The sequence below is a fragment of the Echinops telfairi genome, unplaced genomic scaffold (assembly GCF_000313985.2).
Source record: "Echinops telfairi isolate 266 unplaced genomic scaffold, ASM31398v2 ScPeMD7_4;HRSCAF=17, whole genome shotgun sequence".
Classification (NCBI taxonomy): Eukaryota; Metazoa; Chordata; class Mammalia; order Afrosoricida; family Tenrecidae; genus Echinops; species Echinops telfairi.
Window position 1 is genome coordinate 8315815 of NW_022103900.1, and position 19133 is coordinate 8334947.

Here is a 19133-nt window from a genome sequence, read left to right on the forward strand (position 1 = left end):
GGACCAAACCCAAACACCTATTTTGGGATATAGCTTTGTGTTAAGAATGATTTTTACGTTTTTTTAATGGCTGAAAAATCCCAAAAGAAGAATAATATTACATTATACATAAAATTATATGAAATTCAAATATCACCATTTAAAAAGTTTTATTGGAACATAGGCAAGCTCATTCATTGTCCATGGCTGCTTTCACAGTACCATAGCTGAGTAGTTCTGATAGAGCCCTGTGGCCTACAAACCATAAATTTTTTATTATCTAGGCTATTACTATTAATTCCTCTGTAGTATCTCTTTCACATAGCAATCTTCCTGTTTCTTCATTAGTCTTTTCCTGCCTATACTCATCAATTTCTTTCTTTCTTGTATCTGTTGGTGAAAGCTTGAACTTATATATGGGATAAAATTGGGATAAATTAGCCACTCACCTGCGTTTTCGAAGCTCCACATTGCCTTGGTCCATGTGGTCAGCTTCACATCAGATCCTCCATCAGAGATTTCAGGAAGTGGGGTATGGTAACAGCCATATGGTAGATATTTGCCCTTTCCACTGGCTGACAAAGATGTTCCTGACAATTTTTCCCCCTGTCTTTGTAATACCTATGTCAGAAGTCATTCAGCGTCTATAGGATAGAAACCAAACGTCATCAAATTACAAACTAAATGTTACTGTGCCAGACCTACAGAGAATAGCTTCAACACTGCAAATTTCAGAACCTTGTTGAACAGAAGATGCACATAATGAATTACCATTCTGTTAAACAGGAGGTTTTCGTCAGCTCAAGATTCCATCTAAAACTTATAAAGACTGTTCATCCGGAGTCTTTACATCAAATACACATTTCTTTTAGCATTTCCTTTCATCTTCAAGTGGTATTAACAAATGAATATAGTATTGGTATTACAAATGGTATTCATCATTTGTGTATAGTATGATAAAACCCTGTGACTATGTAATGAAGTGCACATTCTCTACACGGAGCTTAAGGGTTAAATTCACAAGTTCTGTGATGTTTCTTTGGCTTTTTCTTTTTCCAAATTTTTGAAACTCAAAAAATAATGAAATGCAGCTCTCTACAAGGTATAAGAATCTAAGAAACTATCACACCAAAGAAGAGGGTCACAAATAATATAGATGCTTATTGCTCATTCTGATAAATGTCAAATGAGGAAGAGTTCTGTGGGGTCTGGATACATTAGTCATTCCACGTTTTTTAGTGCCTGCTACATTAAAGAAAGTGTGTTTAAGGTTTGTGAGGTGCTCAAAAATAGACCCAAAATTTTATCTCTCTCTTCAGGATGTTAACAGTCCATTAGGAAAGAGATAAACATACACTGAAATGATTAGACAATGAAGAAGTAAACACTAGCAATGAGATAAAAATAAAATGTGCTTGACACTTGGAAGAAAAACAAGGATGATCTGGATTGTTACTTAGGGAAGACTTTTCAAGTGAACCTTTAGAAAATGCATAGTACATGCCCTTTTGTAAAAGGGTACTCCCCCCCCAAAAAAAAAAAAACAAAAACTGATGCTCATTTGTTTTGTTTTTTACATGAGGGGGTTAGTGCATTTGGAGTTCATGCCACCAGGTCAGACTGTTAATCAAACTTTCTATTTAGAGGTTCTGAAAAGATTGCATGATGTTATGCGACAAAAACGGCCTGATTGGTGGCAGACGGGGGACTGATTTTGTCAGCATGACAATGTACCTGCTCACGCAGCTATCTCAGTGCACCAGTTTTTGGCAAAAAAACAGCATGCCTCTCTTGCCCCACGCACTTCACTCACCTGACCTCGCTCCGTGTGACTTCTTTTTGTTTCTGCAAATGAAGAGGGATGAGTTAGTCCAGGTAGACTAGAGAAACAAATCCAGAGGTTTTATAGCAAACAGTAATTGTGTATTAAGAAAACATCCCAGCCCAGTCCAGATCAAGTCCATAAGTCAGTTATTAGCCCATATGCCCTATACCAGTCTATACATTCCTCATCAGACTCACAGAAGGCATGCAATGATACCAAATACAGAAAGATCACAGGGCAGTGGGTGAAGCGTCTTGTGGATCCAGTGGTAGTAGAAACATCCCAACACTGGCATGGGTCTCCATGTGGCTCATCTAGCTCCAGGGCCCTGGCTGCCGTCAGCGTAGCTCCATGTGGCTTGTCAACAGGAATGTGAAGCAGAGAGAGTGTGTGTCCCACCTCCAAGGAGGAAGATAGGAGTTCCCAGAATCCTCAAGAAAAGGCCATGCCCACACAGAGGCCTCATTGGCTATGACCTAATTGAGAGGCTAGCCTCCACCCCTTCACTCAGGTTGACAGGAGATTATGTAACTGCTACAAGAGACATGAAAGGACAGTGATTTGAGGTGAAGGAAAAAAGGAGGGAGGTGTTGTCAGCCATCCTAGCAGATGAGTTGAAAAATGTTTCCCAGAATGGCATTGCAGATTTGACAAATGTATTCAGTGTAATGGAGGGTGCTATGATGGTGATAAGGTTGTTTTGTAAAAAATAATTTAGATACGCAGCTTTGAAAAAAAGTTCCAGTTTTTCTTTTTTGGGGGGATACCTTCTCATATTTTTGCCTGGATATTGGTGAAAGGCAATTAGAGTTATACTTATAAATAGAGGCAATGCACTGTTGTGTGTTTAACCCATATAAAGTGGATGATGACCCACTCATGGTGGGCATTCATTATTTGTTAGTGAGAGTGGGGAAGAAAGCCTAATTCACAAAATGTACAGCTAACTCTTAAGTAATTAAAGGACTCTTCTTAATGCTTGATCAAAATCTGGAAAAGTCAAAAAAGTGTTTCTAGTACAGCTGTCTATGTTAGTTATTTGTTAGACAGACGTATTTTTTCTTCGTCTTCAATTTATCCCTCAGTCCATTTTACAACCAAATGCTAATAACCACAAGTTTTAGTGGGTCATTAAGGAAACTGGAAACTTTTAGTGAGTTCAATTCTTCATCAGAAACTATTCATCAGAATGAGACTTTGAATCACATATATACTTTATTAATATTTATCTTCTTGCCTAATGTGATAATGGATAGGCAAGAGAGATTGGCCTTTATTTTACTTTGTGGCATTCATTTGATTATAATAAAACATTGAGTCACTTTATGAGTTTTAAGGAAGGAATGTTATTATAGTATGTTGTCTCCGGGAAGAAGTAATAAAATAGATTAATACTATTGAAAAGGAAGCCTATCAACACTTTTCACTGCTTAGGAATCCCAAGCAATAAAATGAGTCCTATCAACATTCCTATGAAAATAAACACGTACACTTCATGCAGTTCATAGTGGAATCTGTTTACTCGGTGACAATAATGCAACAAAGGGAACTTTAGCAGGCCTAGAGATCACCAACAAGTGCATCCTTTGATGCCCTCATCCCGGTAAGCCTCTAAACCAGACCAGACTTCATGAGATAGGCATTTTTCGAATGAGCTGATGTTTGCTACCTAAATCTCTGAGGAATTCCTTCATGTGTGGATAAAATCAAGGGCAAGCCCCTGCTCCTTCTTGAGGGCTAATTTTTGTTCTTTTAATATGAGATAGGCATTGCTGGACACAGACCTATATCAAACAAATCATGTGATTCTCACACGAAACAATGTTTAAATATAGTATACACGATTTAAGCCCCGAGTGAGAATTTTTTTTCAACTATATTGAGTTTACTGGGACCCACCTCAGGGACAGAAAACACTAATGGTTTTGTTCACAACCAGGATTTTGTTTCAACGAGAAGGGTTGTTTTTATCTCTTTGGTAACTTCAAGGTCTAAAATGATTGGCAATGAATCAACCTAATCAAAATGTCATTTCCTCATTTGAATCAGATTCAGTGAGCAAGCCCTTTCTTGTACTTTAAACATTATCTTAAGAAGCAGCCGGCACAATTCTTGATCAGTTTTATTACAGTGGCATAGTGGTTACACATTCGACTATGATCCACAAGGTCCTCGGTTCAAAACCACTAGCTGCTCCTCAGAAGACAGTCTGGGTTTTATACTCCTGTAAAGAGTTATTGTGTCAGAAACCCACTGGGGTAGCTCTGTGCTGTCCTGGTGGGTGCTTATGAGTTGTCATCACTTGATGGCAGTGAGCCAAAATGCACAAATATTACATGCTCCATTTGTGTCGACAATATTTACGTCCTGAGAAAAGTGAACAGAGATTTTTGTCTAGCTAATTAAACACAGTAGACACAGTGCAAATTTTCTTATTCTACTTGGGTGTTACGGATAAAAGTACTAATGAGCAATTATAGGGATCATCAGGAAGACAATTTAGGCCCACAAAAGAAAAATTTGACTAAAGGACACCTGGCACCGTGATACACTTAAAAATGACAGAATGATCATGGTGAAGGACCAGTCTCTCCCCACCATGGTAGTTCTCCGTGGGTATAGATGATTCTCTGCCACCCAGAATTCATGCACACGAGTTGCAGTATGGAGAGAGTGGTGAGCATTCTACACTCTTCATTCCTGCCATGTTCTTACCTATGTGTAAGGAACACAGATTGTCGTTGCTGGGTTGAATTTTGCACTGTGTATCAGGGAGGAAATGTGCTTATTTCCTTAATTTTTGGATCTCCTTTTTTCTCTACACCCCATTCCACCCCAATGTAGGTCCTGAACTTATTTCTTGCTTTATTATTGAGCTCATTCAGCTCAGACAACCTTTCAGCAATCGAGGAAGACAAAGATGCAAACAACCTCCAGATTGCAGTGGCCAGGATTAAGAAGGGAATAAATTATGTGAAACTCACCTTACATGAATTTATTCTGAAAGCATTTTCCAAAAAGCCAAAGATTTCCAGGGACATAAAGGAAACAGAAGATCTAACTGGTAAAAAGGAAAACTTTATTTCTAATCGTACACTTGCTGAGATGAACAAAGAGCTCAATTTCCACAAAGAAAAGGATAAGATGAGTGGTTTTGGAAGCAGCCTGGACAAATACTTGATGGAAGAAAGTGACTGCCAATCATTTATTCATAACCCCAGCCTCACAGTGACAGTGCCAATTGCACCAGGGGAATCTGATTTGGAAATTATGAATACCGAAGAACTCAGCAGTGATTCAGAGAGTGACTACAGCAAAGGGGTAAGGTGCCTTTATCCGCATTGTGTGTTTCACTGTATTACTAGGTGTGAGAGGAATCAAATGATTCTTGAAGCACGGCAAGCTGGTGCCTATTGTGTGTGCGTGTGAGTTCACACAAGGGCCTGTCTATCCATCAGGTAAGGTTTTACTTAATGGCACTTAATAATTGAGTTCACTGTCTTTCTCAGCCATATTCGAAGTCAGCAGATTATTTTGGGGCTTTTTCTTCTTCCATCCCATCGATTTGATGGGCAGCCAGTCTCCTTCCACTGTGCTTACGGAATCCTCCTGTTCTGTTTGGCACCGCTGCCTTCGCATTCACTACCTCTGACCGGACTCATTTCAAACGAAGCCCCAGCTGGTCCGTCCACCTTCACGTTTTCCATCTATTCTAATGAACTATTTGATTACATTTTGTTAGCAAGTCATATCTCAATCATATCATCATTTTCCTATGATGTATCCTTTGTTCCCACAGTCTCCCATATGAAGAGCTGTATGTATTCACACTGTGGCTCAAACCAGCTTTGACCATCTGTGTTCCCAGTAGTTCCTCTGTATCCAATCAATCTCCCTCTGAATCATAAACACACTATACCCATGTGACATTGCTTGGGATTTCCTTCTCTGGTCAAAATATTATATACATCTTTTAAGGCATATCTCTCAGCTTGTTCATCTGTAATATTCTTAGTACCTAACTCATGAGATTGAGCAAAGATCAAATAAGTCGACACATGGAAAATGTTTAGAATAGTACTCAAAGGGCTTAAAGGGTCCAATTATTACAGTCCTCCTAATTCTTCCCCAAATATATGTCATCTCCTCCTTTTGAACTCTATAAAATGCTTCTTCCTGGATTAGTAATGATTTTGCCATGTGTGACTGTGTTCTCTAAAGAAGCAAAACCAGTGGTATATTTATATCACCTATCTATGTACATATGCATATATGTGTGTGGGTACATATATAAATAAATATGCATGTATATGTGTAGGTGATTGTAGATAGATAGATAGATAGATAGATAGATAGATAGATAGATAGATAGATAGATAGATAAAATTGTAGAACTGGGCAAGTCCAGTCTGAGTTCTGAAGGTTTCTACTGACTTATTGTTTTGGGGTCTGATGAACTCAAGATTGGCAGGAACTTCAGGTTGCAGAGGTAGATGAATGCACATTCAGAAGGCCAGGCTCGGGGCTGGAAAGGTGAATAAATCCAAAGTTGGCAGGTCAGATGGTGGACTGCACTGTTGGCCCTAGGGGCAGGCAGGAAAGCTAGCAGTTGTTTGGCTCAAGTCCAGTGAACCAGCATCAACGAGCTAGACACAGGATATAGACCCAGCAAGAATAAAGCAAGCTTTCCCACCCAGAAATCAAACAAAGACTGCCCATCGAGTCGATGCTGCCTCATAGTGCCGCAAGGACAGAGGACCAGCTGCTCCTGTGGGTTTCTGAGACTGTACTTGTTACAGTAGAAAATCCTTTCTTTCTTCCTGGGAGCAGCTGGTGGTTTTGAACAGTTGACTTTGCAGTTAGTAGTCCAATTCGAACCAGTATGCTACCAGGGCTCCTACAGCATCTTTTTACATGGCTTTCTCACTGCATCCATTTATATAGGAAGTAGGCCACACCCCTGAGGAACCTTCCTTGCAGGTGTGTCAAGGTTGTGACCTGAGTTAGGGAGTTGTACTCCACTCTAGCTTGCAACTGCTCAGAGCAGATCTCCTTGTGGAGCCGATTATATTGTTAGTTGACATCATGGGGGATGGCTGAGCCTCAACTGCCAAACCAGTGAGGACTCTGGCCTGGTCAAATTGACAACTCTAAGTATCACACCTCAACATTCAGAGGTTTTAAGAAATCATTATATGCATCAAATCGTATTGTGAATTCATTGTGAACTCATGGAGATCTCTCTTCCTCACCATGATATGGTAATATATATTCCAAGTGACAAAAAGTATGTGTTGAACTGTATTTTTAGTAACTCGGGATATAATAACCATGGGTGAGTTTTATTACAAGTACCTTTCTATAAATAATAAAGATTTCATTTTAAAACAATTTATTTTCCTTTGTTTAGTCACATGTTAGAAAGTGTTTGTCAAATGTGTGCCAAATAACAGTACCTCTTATCTACTAAACCTTGCATGAAGTCCTGACCTCCCTGCATTTATAGATTCTTGAAAAACATTAGTATGTATGGAATAACCATGCATTCTCCGTATCTATAAAACATATATAAACACAGTCTGTACACATGTAATACTAAATTCAGTTTTGTGTTACAGATATTTTATATGTATTATATATTGTATATATTATTAAGTTGTGTAGATAAGTGTTATAGAAGTGGAAAGATAAATTGCTGTATAGCTCAATGTAGTGGTTCCTTAAACTGGAACCAATGAGAAAGCTGATGAATTTTGAAGGGAAGAAGGATGCCTACCCCACAAAAGCAAAGCAAAGCAAACTTTCCCACTCAAAACAAACAAAAAACCTCAGTGCATTCTAGACAAAAATGAAACGTATTATGGTAAAAACCATGCACATAAATGCCATTCATTATATTTTGTTTACCACTAAATAAAGGAATTATATAGCGAATACTATTCTTCTGCTGAGATAATATCAGTTTCCTTCACTGAGAAAACCTCACAGAAACGTAGCCTACTTCCCATAGGATTTTGGAAAGACCATTGTTATTATTTGCATGCCATTTCACTTCAGCAATAATCATGGTCTTTAATTTGAGATACGTGACATAGCAAAGTTATTACTATAGTTTGATCTACTTTAATAAACTTTAGATGATCATTTTAGCCTCTTTCTGTTTTGGGTTTGCATTTTAAAAGAGGCCTGAGGTATTGCCTTCATTACATGATTAAGCCATGTCCTTTAAAGTGACTATCCAGTTACAGAGCCCGCAGACTAAGAGAGTTGCTGTTATAAAAGAGATGAGCTCATTCGTTTGCACTACAGAGGTGGTACCGTGCCTTTGCCATACTGCAGAAAGTACTATTTTACTTTCAATTTCAAGTATACGTGCTTACTTATAAAGTAGAATTTTAAGGACAAGTGTATACTTCTGCTGAGTTGGAAGGTGTGTTAGTCTGTGTAAACTAGGGAAACAAATCCACAGAAACTCAGGTATAAGAGAGAGTTTTATATAAAGGGTAAGTGTACATTAAGAAAGCATCCCAACCCAGTGCTGCCCAAGCCCACAAGTCCAACATTAGCCCATTTGTCCGACACCAATCCACTAAGTCCTCCTCCACTTCACAAAACACACATTATGATGCCGACTACAGGAGGAAAGCTGAATCAGTGAACATGTAAGCATCTCAGTGCTGGCAGGGGCTCCACATCAGAGAAGGTCCATGTGGTTTCTCCTCAGGGATGTCTTGCAGGAAGTAAGCCTTGCCAGCTAAAGCAGGGAACTGGCTAAGGCAGCTGCACCCTGGTCCGACCATCAGAAAACAAAGAGACCCAAGAACTAGGAAGGCGAGGCTCACCAAGCCATTTATCCCTCCACCCTTCAATTAATCCCACCTGTGTTTATCGGCCAGGTTGGCACAGTAAACCTTAACTATCTCAGAAGGTTCTTGGCTTTCTCTCTGTCAGTCTTTAGCTGACTTTAGTAATAGAAGCTTTGTTATTCTACATAAAGTTAACTTTAAAATAACTTTGTTATCCTTCATAAAGTTAATTTGTTATTCTACATAAAGTCAACGTCCCTCTGTCTTTTTTTAAAGGAATGTTGTAGTTGTTGGGATTGTTCTACTTTCTGACACTGACGGTTTGCTTTCTTTAAACAGCCAGATGAGAGTCAACCCTCTCTGTCGTTCTTAATCTTCTCTTTCCTAGTGAAATTTTGTGACATTTACAAGAATTGTTTTCCATGAAACCTATGCCAATGGACAGGTTGATGCAGTTACTTGTATAATTTTCAGTATTCCACCCCTGCGGTGATTTACCACAATGAGTAACAAACAACCTGAGCTGTTCTGGGTAACCGAGTTGTGCGCCTGCCCTTCTCTCATCAGGGAAAGTTAACATCTCCTTCCATTTACAATCTTTTCTATGCTCTCTAGTCTTTTCGATGTCTCTTCAAATCTACAGTGCTTCATTGTATTAGTGCATGTGTCTCCCCTATCTTGGCTGAAAGTCCTTAGGGCTAAAGGCACTTTGTCTGTCTTCTTAATGTGCTCTGCAAAATGCCACATACACAGTCAATGGTCAATATTTATTGAGAAAATAAATATTAAATAAATTGTTTACATGTGTTTCTAAGTAGTCAGAGGAATTATTTCCAAGACAATAAAGTAAAAACACTGTATATACATTTTAAAAGATTTACATAGGAGAAAGAGTATCCAAAAATTTTCAAAACATGTAGTTATTTTAGCTTGAACCTGGGCATCAAAATCATATTCCAAAAATCTCTTTCAAGATTAGTCTCTTGTAGTCCATCGACCTTTTCAGAAAGCATAGCATTTTGTTATTGTTAGTTGCCTAACATTTAAGGCTGTTAAATTGTGTTGTCTAATATTATTGATTTCATTATCATGACACTGAAGTCATATCTACTTAAGGATAATCTACATTTTCTCATTTATTATAGATTATTATCAAGAATACACATAATAAAAAATAAATAAAAAATAATACACATGATAAGTTGTTCAGATCATTTAGCAGAGTGTTTAATTTGGTGAGCCCTTAACAATATTAGCTACCATTACTCTTATTCTTATTGGATTATCACCATTATATCTAAGATAATCAAGCCCTTATTGACATTGATGTAAACTTATAGCCTTTGTGTCTGCCTTTTTCTTCAGGAAAAAGTCTTCCATGATATATCCCAAAGTGTGTCATCTTGAGGATATTCAAACTTATGTGACTATAGACGGGAATTAAAGCACTTATGAAGGGTCAAAACTAATAGGACATATGTTAGAAAAGTTAGAAATAACACTGAGATATAACTGGTGGATATGGGAGCATTTTGTCCAGCAACTTGAAATGATAATGTCCCCAGAATGATTTTTGGTTTTTGTTAGTTATATTTTGACTAGTAAAAATTACAGATGGTGCTTATGGGTCTGAAGTGCCTTTTCCCTTCCACGTCAATCTCCCCTGCAGTCATTTCTCTAATATTTACATTCGACTGCTCCTCCAGGTGGAGTTCTTAGATTCTTGACAATCTCCTTCACTTTCCAAGTCTCAGATGTCCTTTGAAATTTTGGACACTACTTTTATGAGCCTTAATGGGACCAAAAGGTCAAATTTTGATTACCCAATTGATAAAAAACTCAATTCAATGCATTTGGGTTATTTAGATCTCAACCACCCACTAGGGTATGGGTAGGATCCCTGGTGGTACGATGGATTGTGTTCAATTAATAACCTGCACATTCTTTGTTCAAATCAATCCCACTGGAACAAAAAGCCTGGTGGTCTGCTTCCATAAAAGATTATAGCCAAGAGTAGCACACGGAGCCGCTCTCCTCTGAATTGACTGCAGCAATGGGTTTGATTTTAAGGGATCATTACAAATGAAGATACTGGAGGCAGAATACCTGATTCAAATCCCAGCTCTGATAGCCAGTGCAATTTACAACTCTTTGTTGTTTCATGTACAGATTTGCATAGGTACATTAAACACATATATAATGCAGTTATAATGAAGATTACATTATTTCCGTAAGTAATTGTACAAGTGCCTGTTACAAAGTAAAACTCGAGTATTTTATGGTAAGCATGGAATTCGGTGGTCAGGCACACATTCTAAGTAACTATATGCTACGAGTTAAATAGCCTCACGAGGCGTCTGAATCGACTGGTGGCTGTGCGTTTGGTTTGAGGCTGGTGTGGAAGGGAAGGTGGTTCCCATTCTCAGCCATGGGGATGATTGAAACACGTGCTTCTTGTGAGCCCGACTCTCTGCGTTCTCTTTGCCTAAAGATGATGCAAACATCGGTACCTTAGCAACACTGTTCTCAGTGGTTGCTGTGATGGACTGCGTTGTTTTGGAGGATGAACTTAGTTTCATCCCTGGCATGATGTGACCCAAGTTTTTGAAATATTTTCTTCCTTCAGGAGTGGGGGTATATTTTCTTGTTACCTGATTAGTGACCTACAGTTTGGAAAAACAAAACAAAAAGGAAGCAGAATACCTGAACTGAGACAGGCCAACCCCCACCTACCCACCCCCAACATTCTTATGGCCTGTTTCCTGTGCCCTCAGTACATCTTCCTAAAATTTCTCAGTGCTCTTCTTGAATCAGCTCTCAGAAGCTGGATTTCTCTACCTGGTTGAAACCAGGAAGCATATACTCTAGAGCTGACAAAATGTTTAATAATAAAGTCTCTTACTTGAAAATGACCAAATAGATGAATAAACAAGTGCAATCTGTAATAAAATAGTTAAAATGATTCTTAAGAGGCAATTAGATCCGAATTTCTCTGAAGATATCATTTGCATCTTCAAATCAAGAAAGGACTGCTGTCGTCTCATGCTATCATGAAAACAAACCCTTGTCACTGCTTCAGAGAACACACGGACTCCACTGAGTGCTCTTCTCGCGGTTGGCCTCCCGCTGAGGAGCACCATTCACAGTGCACTACAGAGATTTTCAGTATTAGCAGTGAAGCACTTCCTGCTTATGAGCTTCAAATGGAGCATGAAATGCACCTGTTCATTCAATAAATCTTTATTGAGACCTTCTGTGCCCCAGGCATTATGTAAAGGATTGTGGGAGAAAAAAAGAGCCTGATTTACTCAGCTGCAATAATTTAGTACGACTACCAGCTGTTTCAACCAAATTCTTAGTCATATGGTGATTTTGTAATTATTACAAATTTCGACAAACATCACCGATCTATTTTTTAATGGAAAGCTTGTTCTTAAGAGGATGAAAAGGGCTTTCTCATTGATTGCCATTTTTACAAGTGACTTTCTTCTCAGCTTTAAAGATGAAAACAGCTATTTTAAAGAATTATACTGTTGATTTGGGAAGTAGATCTATAGACCAGAGACAAACAGTAAATGTATCATATTTCTCTATGCAATGTGAAAAGTAAACAGCCCCGTATGGTTTTAAAGTAGTGGAGACCCTACAGGCTTCCCAGAGGCTTCCTTACTTGTGACTTAGCTAATCAGCTTATTCTTGACTGCTCTCTCTGAGGGAGTCGCTGGGTGGGGCAGACAGCGTGCTCTGCTGGTTTGTCAGACACCCTAGATGGACTGCAAACTCCAACAGTAGCTTACCACATTAAGAAGAAAGCATAAAAGAAACTAGGCAAAAAAAAATATGCATTTCACATCCACTTTATAATTAATTCTACCCTGAAAAGTTGATTTAATTCATTTATGTTTACTGATAACTGGGACTAAGAGATTAAGAAGCAAAACTAGTTAGTCACTTGCACATCTGAGGAGTCTTTAAGATTTGTGTGAAGTTAGCTGGCATTGATGATTTCGTGGGCCTTAGAGAGTCAGGCACACCCTTCCCTTTCTTAGGACAATGTGTAAATTAGCATGGATTTACTAGAGCACCTTTACCAGTAAAACTACATTCACATCTCGACTTATATATATGATTTCCCTTCAGGCCCTGTTGATTTGAATAAATTATTTTATTTAAGGACCCATGGGCAATTCTATATATGCAAGTTTTGAGTTCTTTAGAGGATTTTTGCTGTTGCATAGCATAGAATTCAATTTAGCTGCGTCCCTTGGAAAGACAACTACACTGGATAGTTGGTGAAACTAAATAGAACATTCTACTTCCCATATCAAAAGAGATCTAGAAATTAGATCCATGTCCTAGATTCCACCTGCTTTACAAATCGGCTAATCTTAGCATGTGACTTTCTTTTTATTTCTTAATGTTTATGGTCATTTATGTACCCATTCTGATCCTAGACAGGAAAGAGAAGTCCATGGGAAGGGTCAGAGTAGAGCCTCACGCATTTGACTTAGGAAAACTTAAAACAAAAAATGAGTGATCCTTAATAGATTTTGGTTTATGTTTAGTGACAAGTGTCAAACAAGAGCTGTTTGACATAGCCCTCCCTAACAATGAGGGAGCTTGGCAGAGGTAGGGAATTTATCTGAGCATATTATCTCCCTGAATAAAATTTAGTCTGTTAAAAAGGTACACAGGGTGGCCTTAATAGTGTCTAACATAATCCTCTAATATGACGATAATGATTCTTTTATGAAAATTTCCAACGAATTAAAACAATTTCATGTTCTAAGAAATAAAGTTGTAAAATATTTGTTATATGTAACTTAATTTTAAGTGGTTTAATATAAGATTACCAGGAAACAAAAGTTAATTTTCACTTACTGGATTAGGAAAATAAACAAAAATTAGCATTTTCAAGTGGTTCAAAATAATACAAAGGTAGAAAAAATAAAATATGAAATTTAATCTGCATATTCTTTACCTCCTAATTATCCTAATGTCAGGTTACTTAATAAAGTTATTTCCCTCATCTTAAATTTATGTCTGCTAGAGAAAACAGAAGTTCTACTGTATGTTCAACATTATAATGCACATTCTTTAATTATATTATTCCTTAATTACATTCAGCAGATTTTGAGGTAGTTTCAAAAAGTTTGTGGAAAATAAAAATAATGGAATTTTGCCAAGAACTTTGTATGAGCCCTCTCGTATTTGGTGCTCTGAAAGTCTGGCACTCTGCAAATATTGAGCACTCAAAATCATCATGCACTTTGAAGTGAAGAGTATGTCATCATTACCGTCAGGGAGTGTATAATCTAACAGGTGGCCCCGAACACAAGTATGTTGTTTTCAGTGCTGTGGAGTGTATATTCCAACTCAGATCCACTCTATGTCCAACCACAGGAAACCCTGCCTGGACTTGTGCCGTCCTCACTATCTATAGTTCCTTTGTTTGAGCCACTGTGGCAGCCACTGTGTCAATCAACACTGCTGAGTCTTTCCCTTTTGACTGATCACTCCCAAGAATGAGGTCCTCCGGGCCTTGCTCCCTCCCGATCGCATGAGCAACACATATGACACAAAGGCAAGTATGTAGTTAAAGAGCAGAGCAAGGCACGTTCCAAAGCAGAGGAACCAGCCATTCCTTTGGGAAGTATTGGGTAAGGGGCTGTTTCAGTTTGAGGAGCTGTGAAAGAAGACAGACTGAAAAAAATTGGAGATACAATATTTGGGAAAATACGATGGAAAAAGAAATCCCAGGCCCAAAACCAACGCTGTCACTGCTCCCCTGACTCCCCCATTTGTGTATTTATGCACTCCTTCCACATGCGGTTCTGGAACTTGTCATCTGTGGGAGAAGCTTAATGTGTTTACTTGTTAGGAATTGCTTTCCTTTCGGTGGTTTTGTTGAAAGTTGTCGAAATATTTGCAAAGATTAAGGTGAAGTGTTTGCTGTCATTTTGTGTCCCTGGTCTTAATTACATTGTTTTCAGCTCTGTCTTTACATGATTTGATGGCAGCGTTCTCCTCAGCTAGACAGCGATTGCCTTGACCAACAGCAGATGAGAGTCGCTTATGATTGCGTTGCACGAAGACAGTGTCATCGTTTTCAGCAGTGTGCTTTGACATCATAAGTCTTAGGGATTCATTGTAGGTAATGGCATTTGATCACAGCTTTCATGTTTACATTCTTAAAAAATACACGCTCGAAGCAGATTTGATTTAGACCATATATATTTCATCTACTCTTTTACCAGATTTTACTTGCTAGTTGGTACAAACACTTTAACTTTAAAAAAATCTATATTGAATATATGTGTTTAATCCTTAGAAATAATGAAATATTGGTATAATATGAAATCAGTGTATCTTATTCTTTTTTAACATTTTGACAAATTTGAAAACATTGCTTTCCTGTAATGCTGTTTGATATTTCTACATGAATTAAATATAATACTTGGCAGTAGATCAAGTAATGGCCATTTTAGAACAGACTTCTTCAAGCACACTTAGCCCCACCCTCAACATGGAAAATCATGTAAGATGCTGTTTGTTTTAAATTTTTTAAACGTTTGCTTTAACATATTATTGCATTTCAGTTTAACTTCTAGATAAATGAAATTACATAACTGTTCAGTTGACTCCTCTGTGTTGAATGATTTATAATCTGTTGATTCACATACGTGGCTGAACATTGAAAAAATGCTATATGGTATGTCTTCTGATATATAACTAATTTCAATGTATGTTTACCTGACTTTAAATATATTAGATCAGAGTTGATTCAATTGTTTCATCATGCCATATTTTACATTTCAATGCCTAACTTCTTACTTCTCACAGGGGTAAAACTCACTCTGGATCAGGAATGCAGCTCTGTGCTTTTAACCAGACAGAGACAAATGTGACCACTGTTCATCAGGTTACCTTAAAAAACATCATACATATATATATTTTTTCAGTGTCTTGCATGCTCTTCAACTACAAAATAGCTCTGCCTGACCCATTGTAAGAAAGTAGAAACATATACAGTTGTTCCGTAGGTGACTTGAACCACAGCATGTCAGGGGCAATTCCATCTTTTCTGTGTGATTCTATCAATGACTCCTTGACATAGCTCTCATATTCCTCGGGGTGTCAAGTGCATGTGCTGAAGGTTTTTATTGGATGGATTATAAACGATATAGAGTATACCAGGCAGAAGCCCTTGAGCCAGTATTTACTTTGAAAGCCTGTATCAACTTTCCTCTCCATTTAATCTATATTTAGAATTATGAATGTGTGTATATGTTACATATAAGCACATATATACACACAAAGAAAGAGAGAGCAGAGTGGTTTAGGCATAGGACTTCAAGTTCAACATTTCAAAGCCATTACCTGCTCCACAGGAAAAAAGGTGCAGCTATCTGCGCTCATAAAGATTTACACTCTTGGGAACCCTAGCTAGGCTCACTGTGACTCTGAATGGATTTGGGCTATTTAATATATATCGTATTATATATACAATATTAAATGTATATTTAGTATATCATATTAAATTCCAATTACAATAAACAAATTAAAGTTCTGTTAAACACTATTTTTGTGGGAGTGCAATTTCAGGAATAATGTCTTAGAGCAGTAAAGGGCATTTCCAACTCGTTCCCTGTATTTACAGATAGTCACAAAACTCATAAAATTCAGCTGCTCCCTCAGTACACATTAAGGCAGTTCAAGGCAGTGCCAATGTGTTCTGCTTCTAATCTGAATTTTGAGTATATTTTGAAATACTTTTAAGTACAATGATAAATAGGACTTTATTTTTTTAATTGATTCAGTAATTATATTTTTTCTGCACATACAGGAACTTAAAAGGTTCATGGGAAAATTAATGAATGGATAATGGAAACTTTCCATGAACTTTTTAAAGACCCCCATGTATATTCATCAATTAAAAGCTAATAATCCCTGCCTAGAAATTAATGAACGATATCTTAAGTGCTTAAATGCCCAATTTGATTCAAGAAGCAAATTTACTCATTGTTAGATTGAGTTCTAGTTATATATCACAATGGGAGATCCAGTGTGGCCCTCAAAGCTGCAAGTTCTAAATCTATACATTGTGAAGTAAACAGTAAACCCGCCAATAGATATAAAATCCTTTCCCTAAAATTAAATAGATATATAAATATTTATTGTCCTAATTTCTCTAACAACAGAAAGAAAGAGATCACTTCTTCAGACAATATTTTCTTTTATACTAGTATGCATTATGGAATGACTGAACTCTAGGAGTTCCCTGGGGCCAGGAAGAGGCAGACTCTAAATTACTAAGAAGCTTGCCTTTTTTTATAATCCAGTTCATATGTTTAATTTCTCATTGTCGAGATGTTTGTATTGTTGTTGTCCCTTGTGGAATGATGAAAGCAAACTGTATCCGGATATTGACATGCTCTAGAGCTAACACTTTCTAAACGCAAAAAGAAAAAGAAATGACATCAGTGATTGCTGATTGTAAAGCTGCTCCTTAGATGACGTGAAGGACCTCTGGAGTCTCAGTGGGTTAAGCACTCAGAGGCCAAACAAGGTCAGCAGTGAGAGCCACCAGCCGCCGTGGCAAAGACTCACATCTTCAGAAACCGCCAGAGCTGTGCGAAGGGGATCTCTGGGTCTGAATTGATTTTATGGCCGTCGCTTTCTTGGAAGTGACGCTTCTTGCTTTAGAAGCCATATTTGCTTAGAAAGTAGCTTGATTCTAGAAGGTGGTACATTTCCTCCACAAATCAAGCTACATATACAACTTTGTACAAGGAAACACAATTTTTTTGAGAAACTGTTTTAGGTTATACACAGGCACAGAATGCACACAGGTCTGAACTCCAAAATTATTATTTTTTTCAAAATTATTATTATTAATGAGTCAGGATCAACTCAATGACAGTAAGATCAAGTTTTTGTTTGTTTTATTTTGTTTTTTTAACTCTTAGAGAACATGAGATGCATGTTATGAAATGTTCATTTTCCTAATGAACTAAAAATGATTATTTCACTTTTGGAGAATTTTAAATTTTGTTAATTTTGTACATTGACAGCAAATTTGTTATTTATGAACTTTAGATGTATGTTCAAGTTTATCTAAAAGAAGTGCTGTTTATGAGTATAATGGATAAGAATGATTTGCTCATGCTAATTTTTATTTTCCATTGCTTTTCAATATCAAGAGTTTGTTATTGTTGTTTTTCATGGTAATCATCTCATGCATTGGATTTAATCTTTCCTTGCCCTTCCTCTTCATGAATAATTTTCGGTGATTGGAAAAATCATTTAAATGTACAGGTATTTGGGACTTTTTGACATTCCATTTTATTTTTTGTTTTTATTTATGATAAATTATATTTAACAAGTTGAAGTCTGAGTTAACATCTCCCCCCCTCATTTGTCTTCATGATTATTTATGGTCCAATGCTTGGTTACCCTATTTGTTACAATTTTCTAGTCTGCCTCCATAGTGCCATTGTTTAAATGCTTATTTCTAGAGATTCAAAATATTCTTTTCACTGGATCCACTACTGTCCAGCTACTTCGTTATCATTCTCCTCAAGTAGCCTAGCAGCTCTGTTTTGTGCACAAAGCTCTTGAATATGTGTGCTTATATTTCAAGACATTGCCTTTTTCTTGGAATGAAAGCCCCCCAATCCTGTGAACTCTGACTGAGAAAGTGAGACTATCCGTCCTCTCCAGACGTTCATCGCCAAACATTGTTTGCTTGTTTATTTTATATTCAAGATCTTATCCTTTAACTACCTAAACTACTTGTGCGTTATTGAATATAATAAACACGTAACCTCGGGAACGCTTGGTGAAATCACTGAATTATGTTGACCATCTCTGGTGGTGACTGAGATTTGACCTCATTATTTCTCCAACATGGTGTTACGATGATGGAATGGGTCAGCAGATGTCCTGCTGAATGAGCAGCTGTTTCTAAAGCATCTACATAAAATTTCTTGCATCGAAATGAACAAAGAAGACCAGGAAAGAAAAAAAAACCAACAACTTAGTTTTCTGGTTCTTTCTATGTGAGCCAAAGTATATTGTGACTAGTGAATAAACTGGAATTCTTTGCTACAGACATAAAAGTAACTTTAAAAGGTAGAGGAGACATACTATAGTTGTTTTAAGTTTTTGTTTTCTTTTCAAAAATTAAGGACATCTGGAGCTATGTTTTTACTTTTAATTTTGAACATTGTATTTTAAAAGGCATCCTGAAAATTTTCAGAGACAACAGAAAAGGATAGGAAAGAAATTGATCACCCTAGACACTAAAACAACTAACGGAATTAAATACGATTACACTCAAGTTGAAAACTGCAACTGATACTATTATTGATGATCTCTAAGAGAGATTTTAAGAAGAAAATGTTTGCATTTCCCCTATTACAAAAATAATACCATTATTATTACAAGGGGAAAGAAAACATTTGGTTGCTATACCAGAAAACATGTTTAAATCAAAGTATCTTACAGTGGACTGGTACATG

At 37.3% G+C, this 19133-nt stretch overlaps 1 protein-coding gene across 1 annotated transcript in view; it reads left to right on the plus strand.

The window, feature by feature from the left end:
* LOC101645624 (sodium channel protein type 9 subunit alpha) overlaps window positions 1–19133 on the plus strand; it is a 101962-nt gene that overhangs the window by 44061 nt on the left and 38768 nt on the right. The window contains exon 15 of the mRNA XM_030887794.2: window positions 4649–5125. Coding sequence (XP_030743654.1) covers window positions 4649–5125 — 477 coding nt within the window. The remainder of the gene's footprint in view (window positions 1–4648; window positions 5126–19133) is intronic.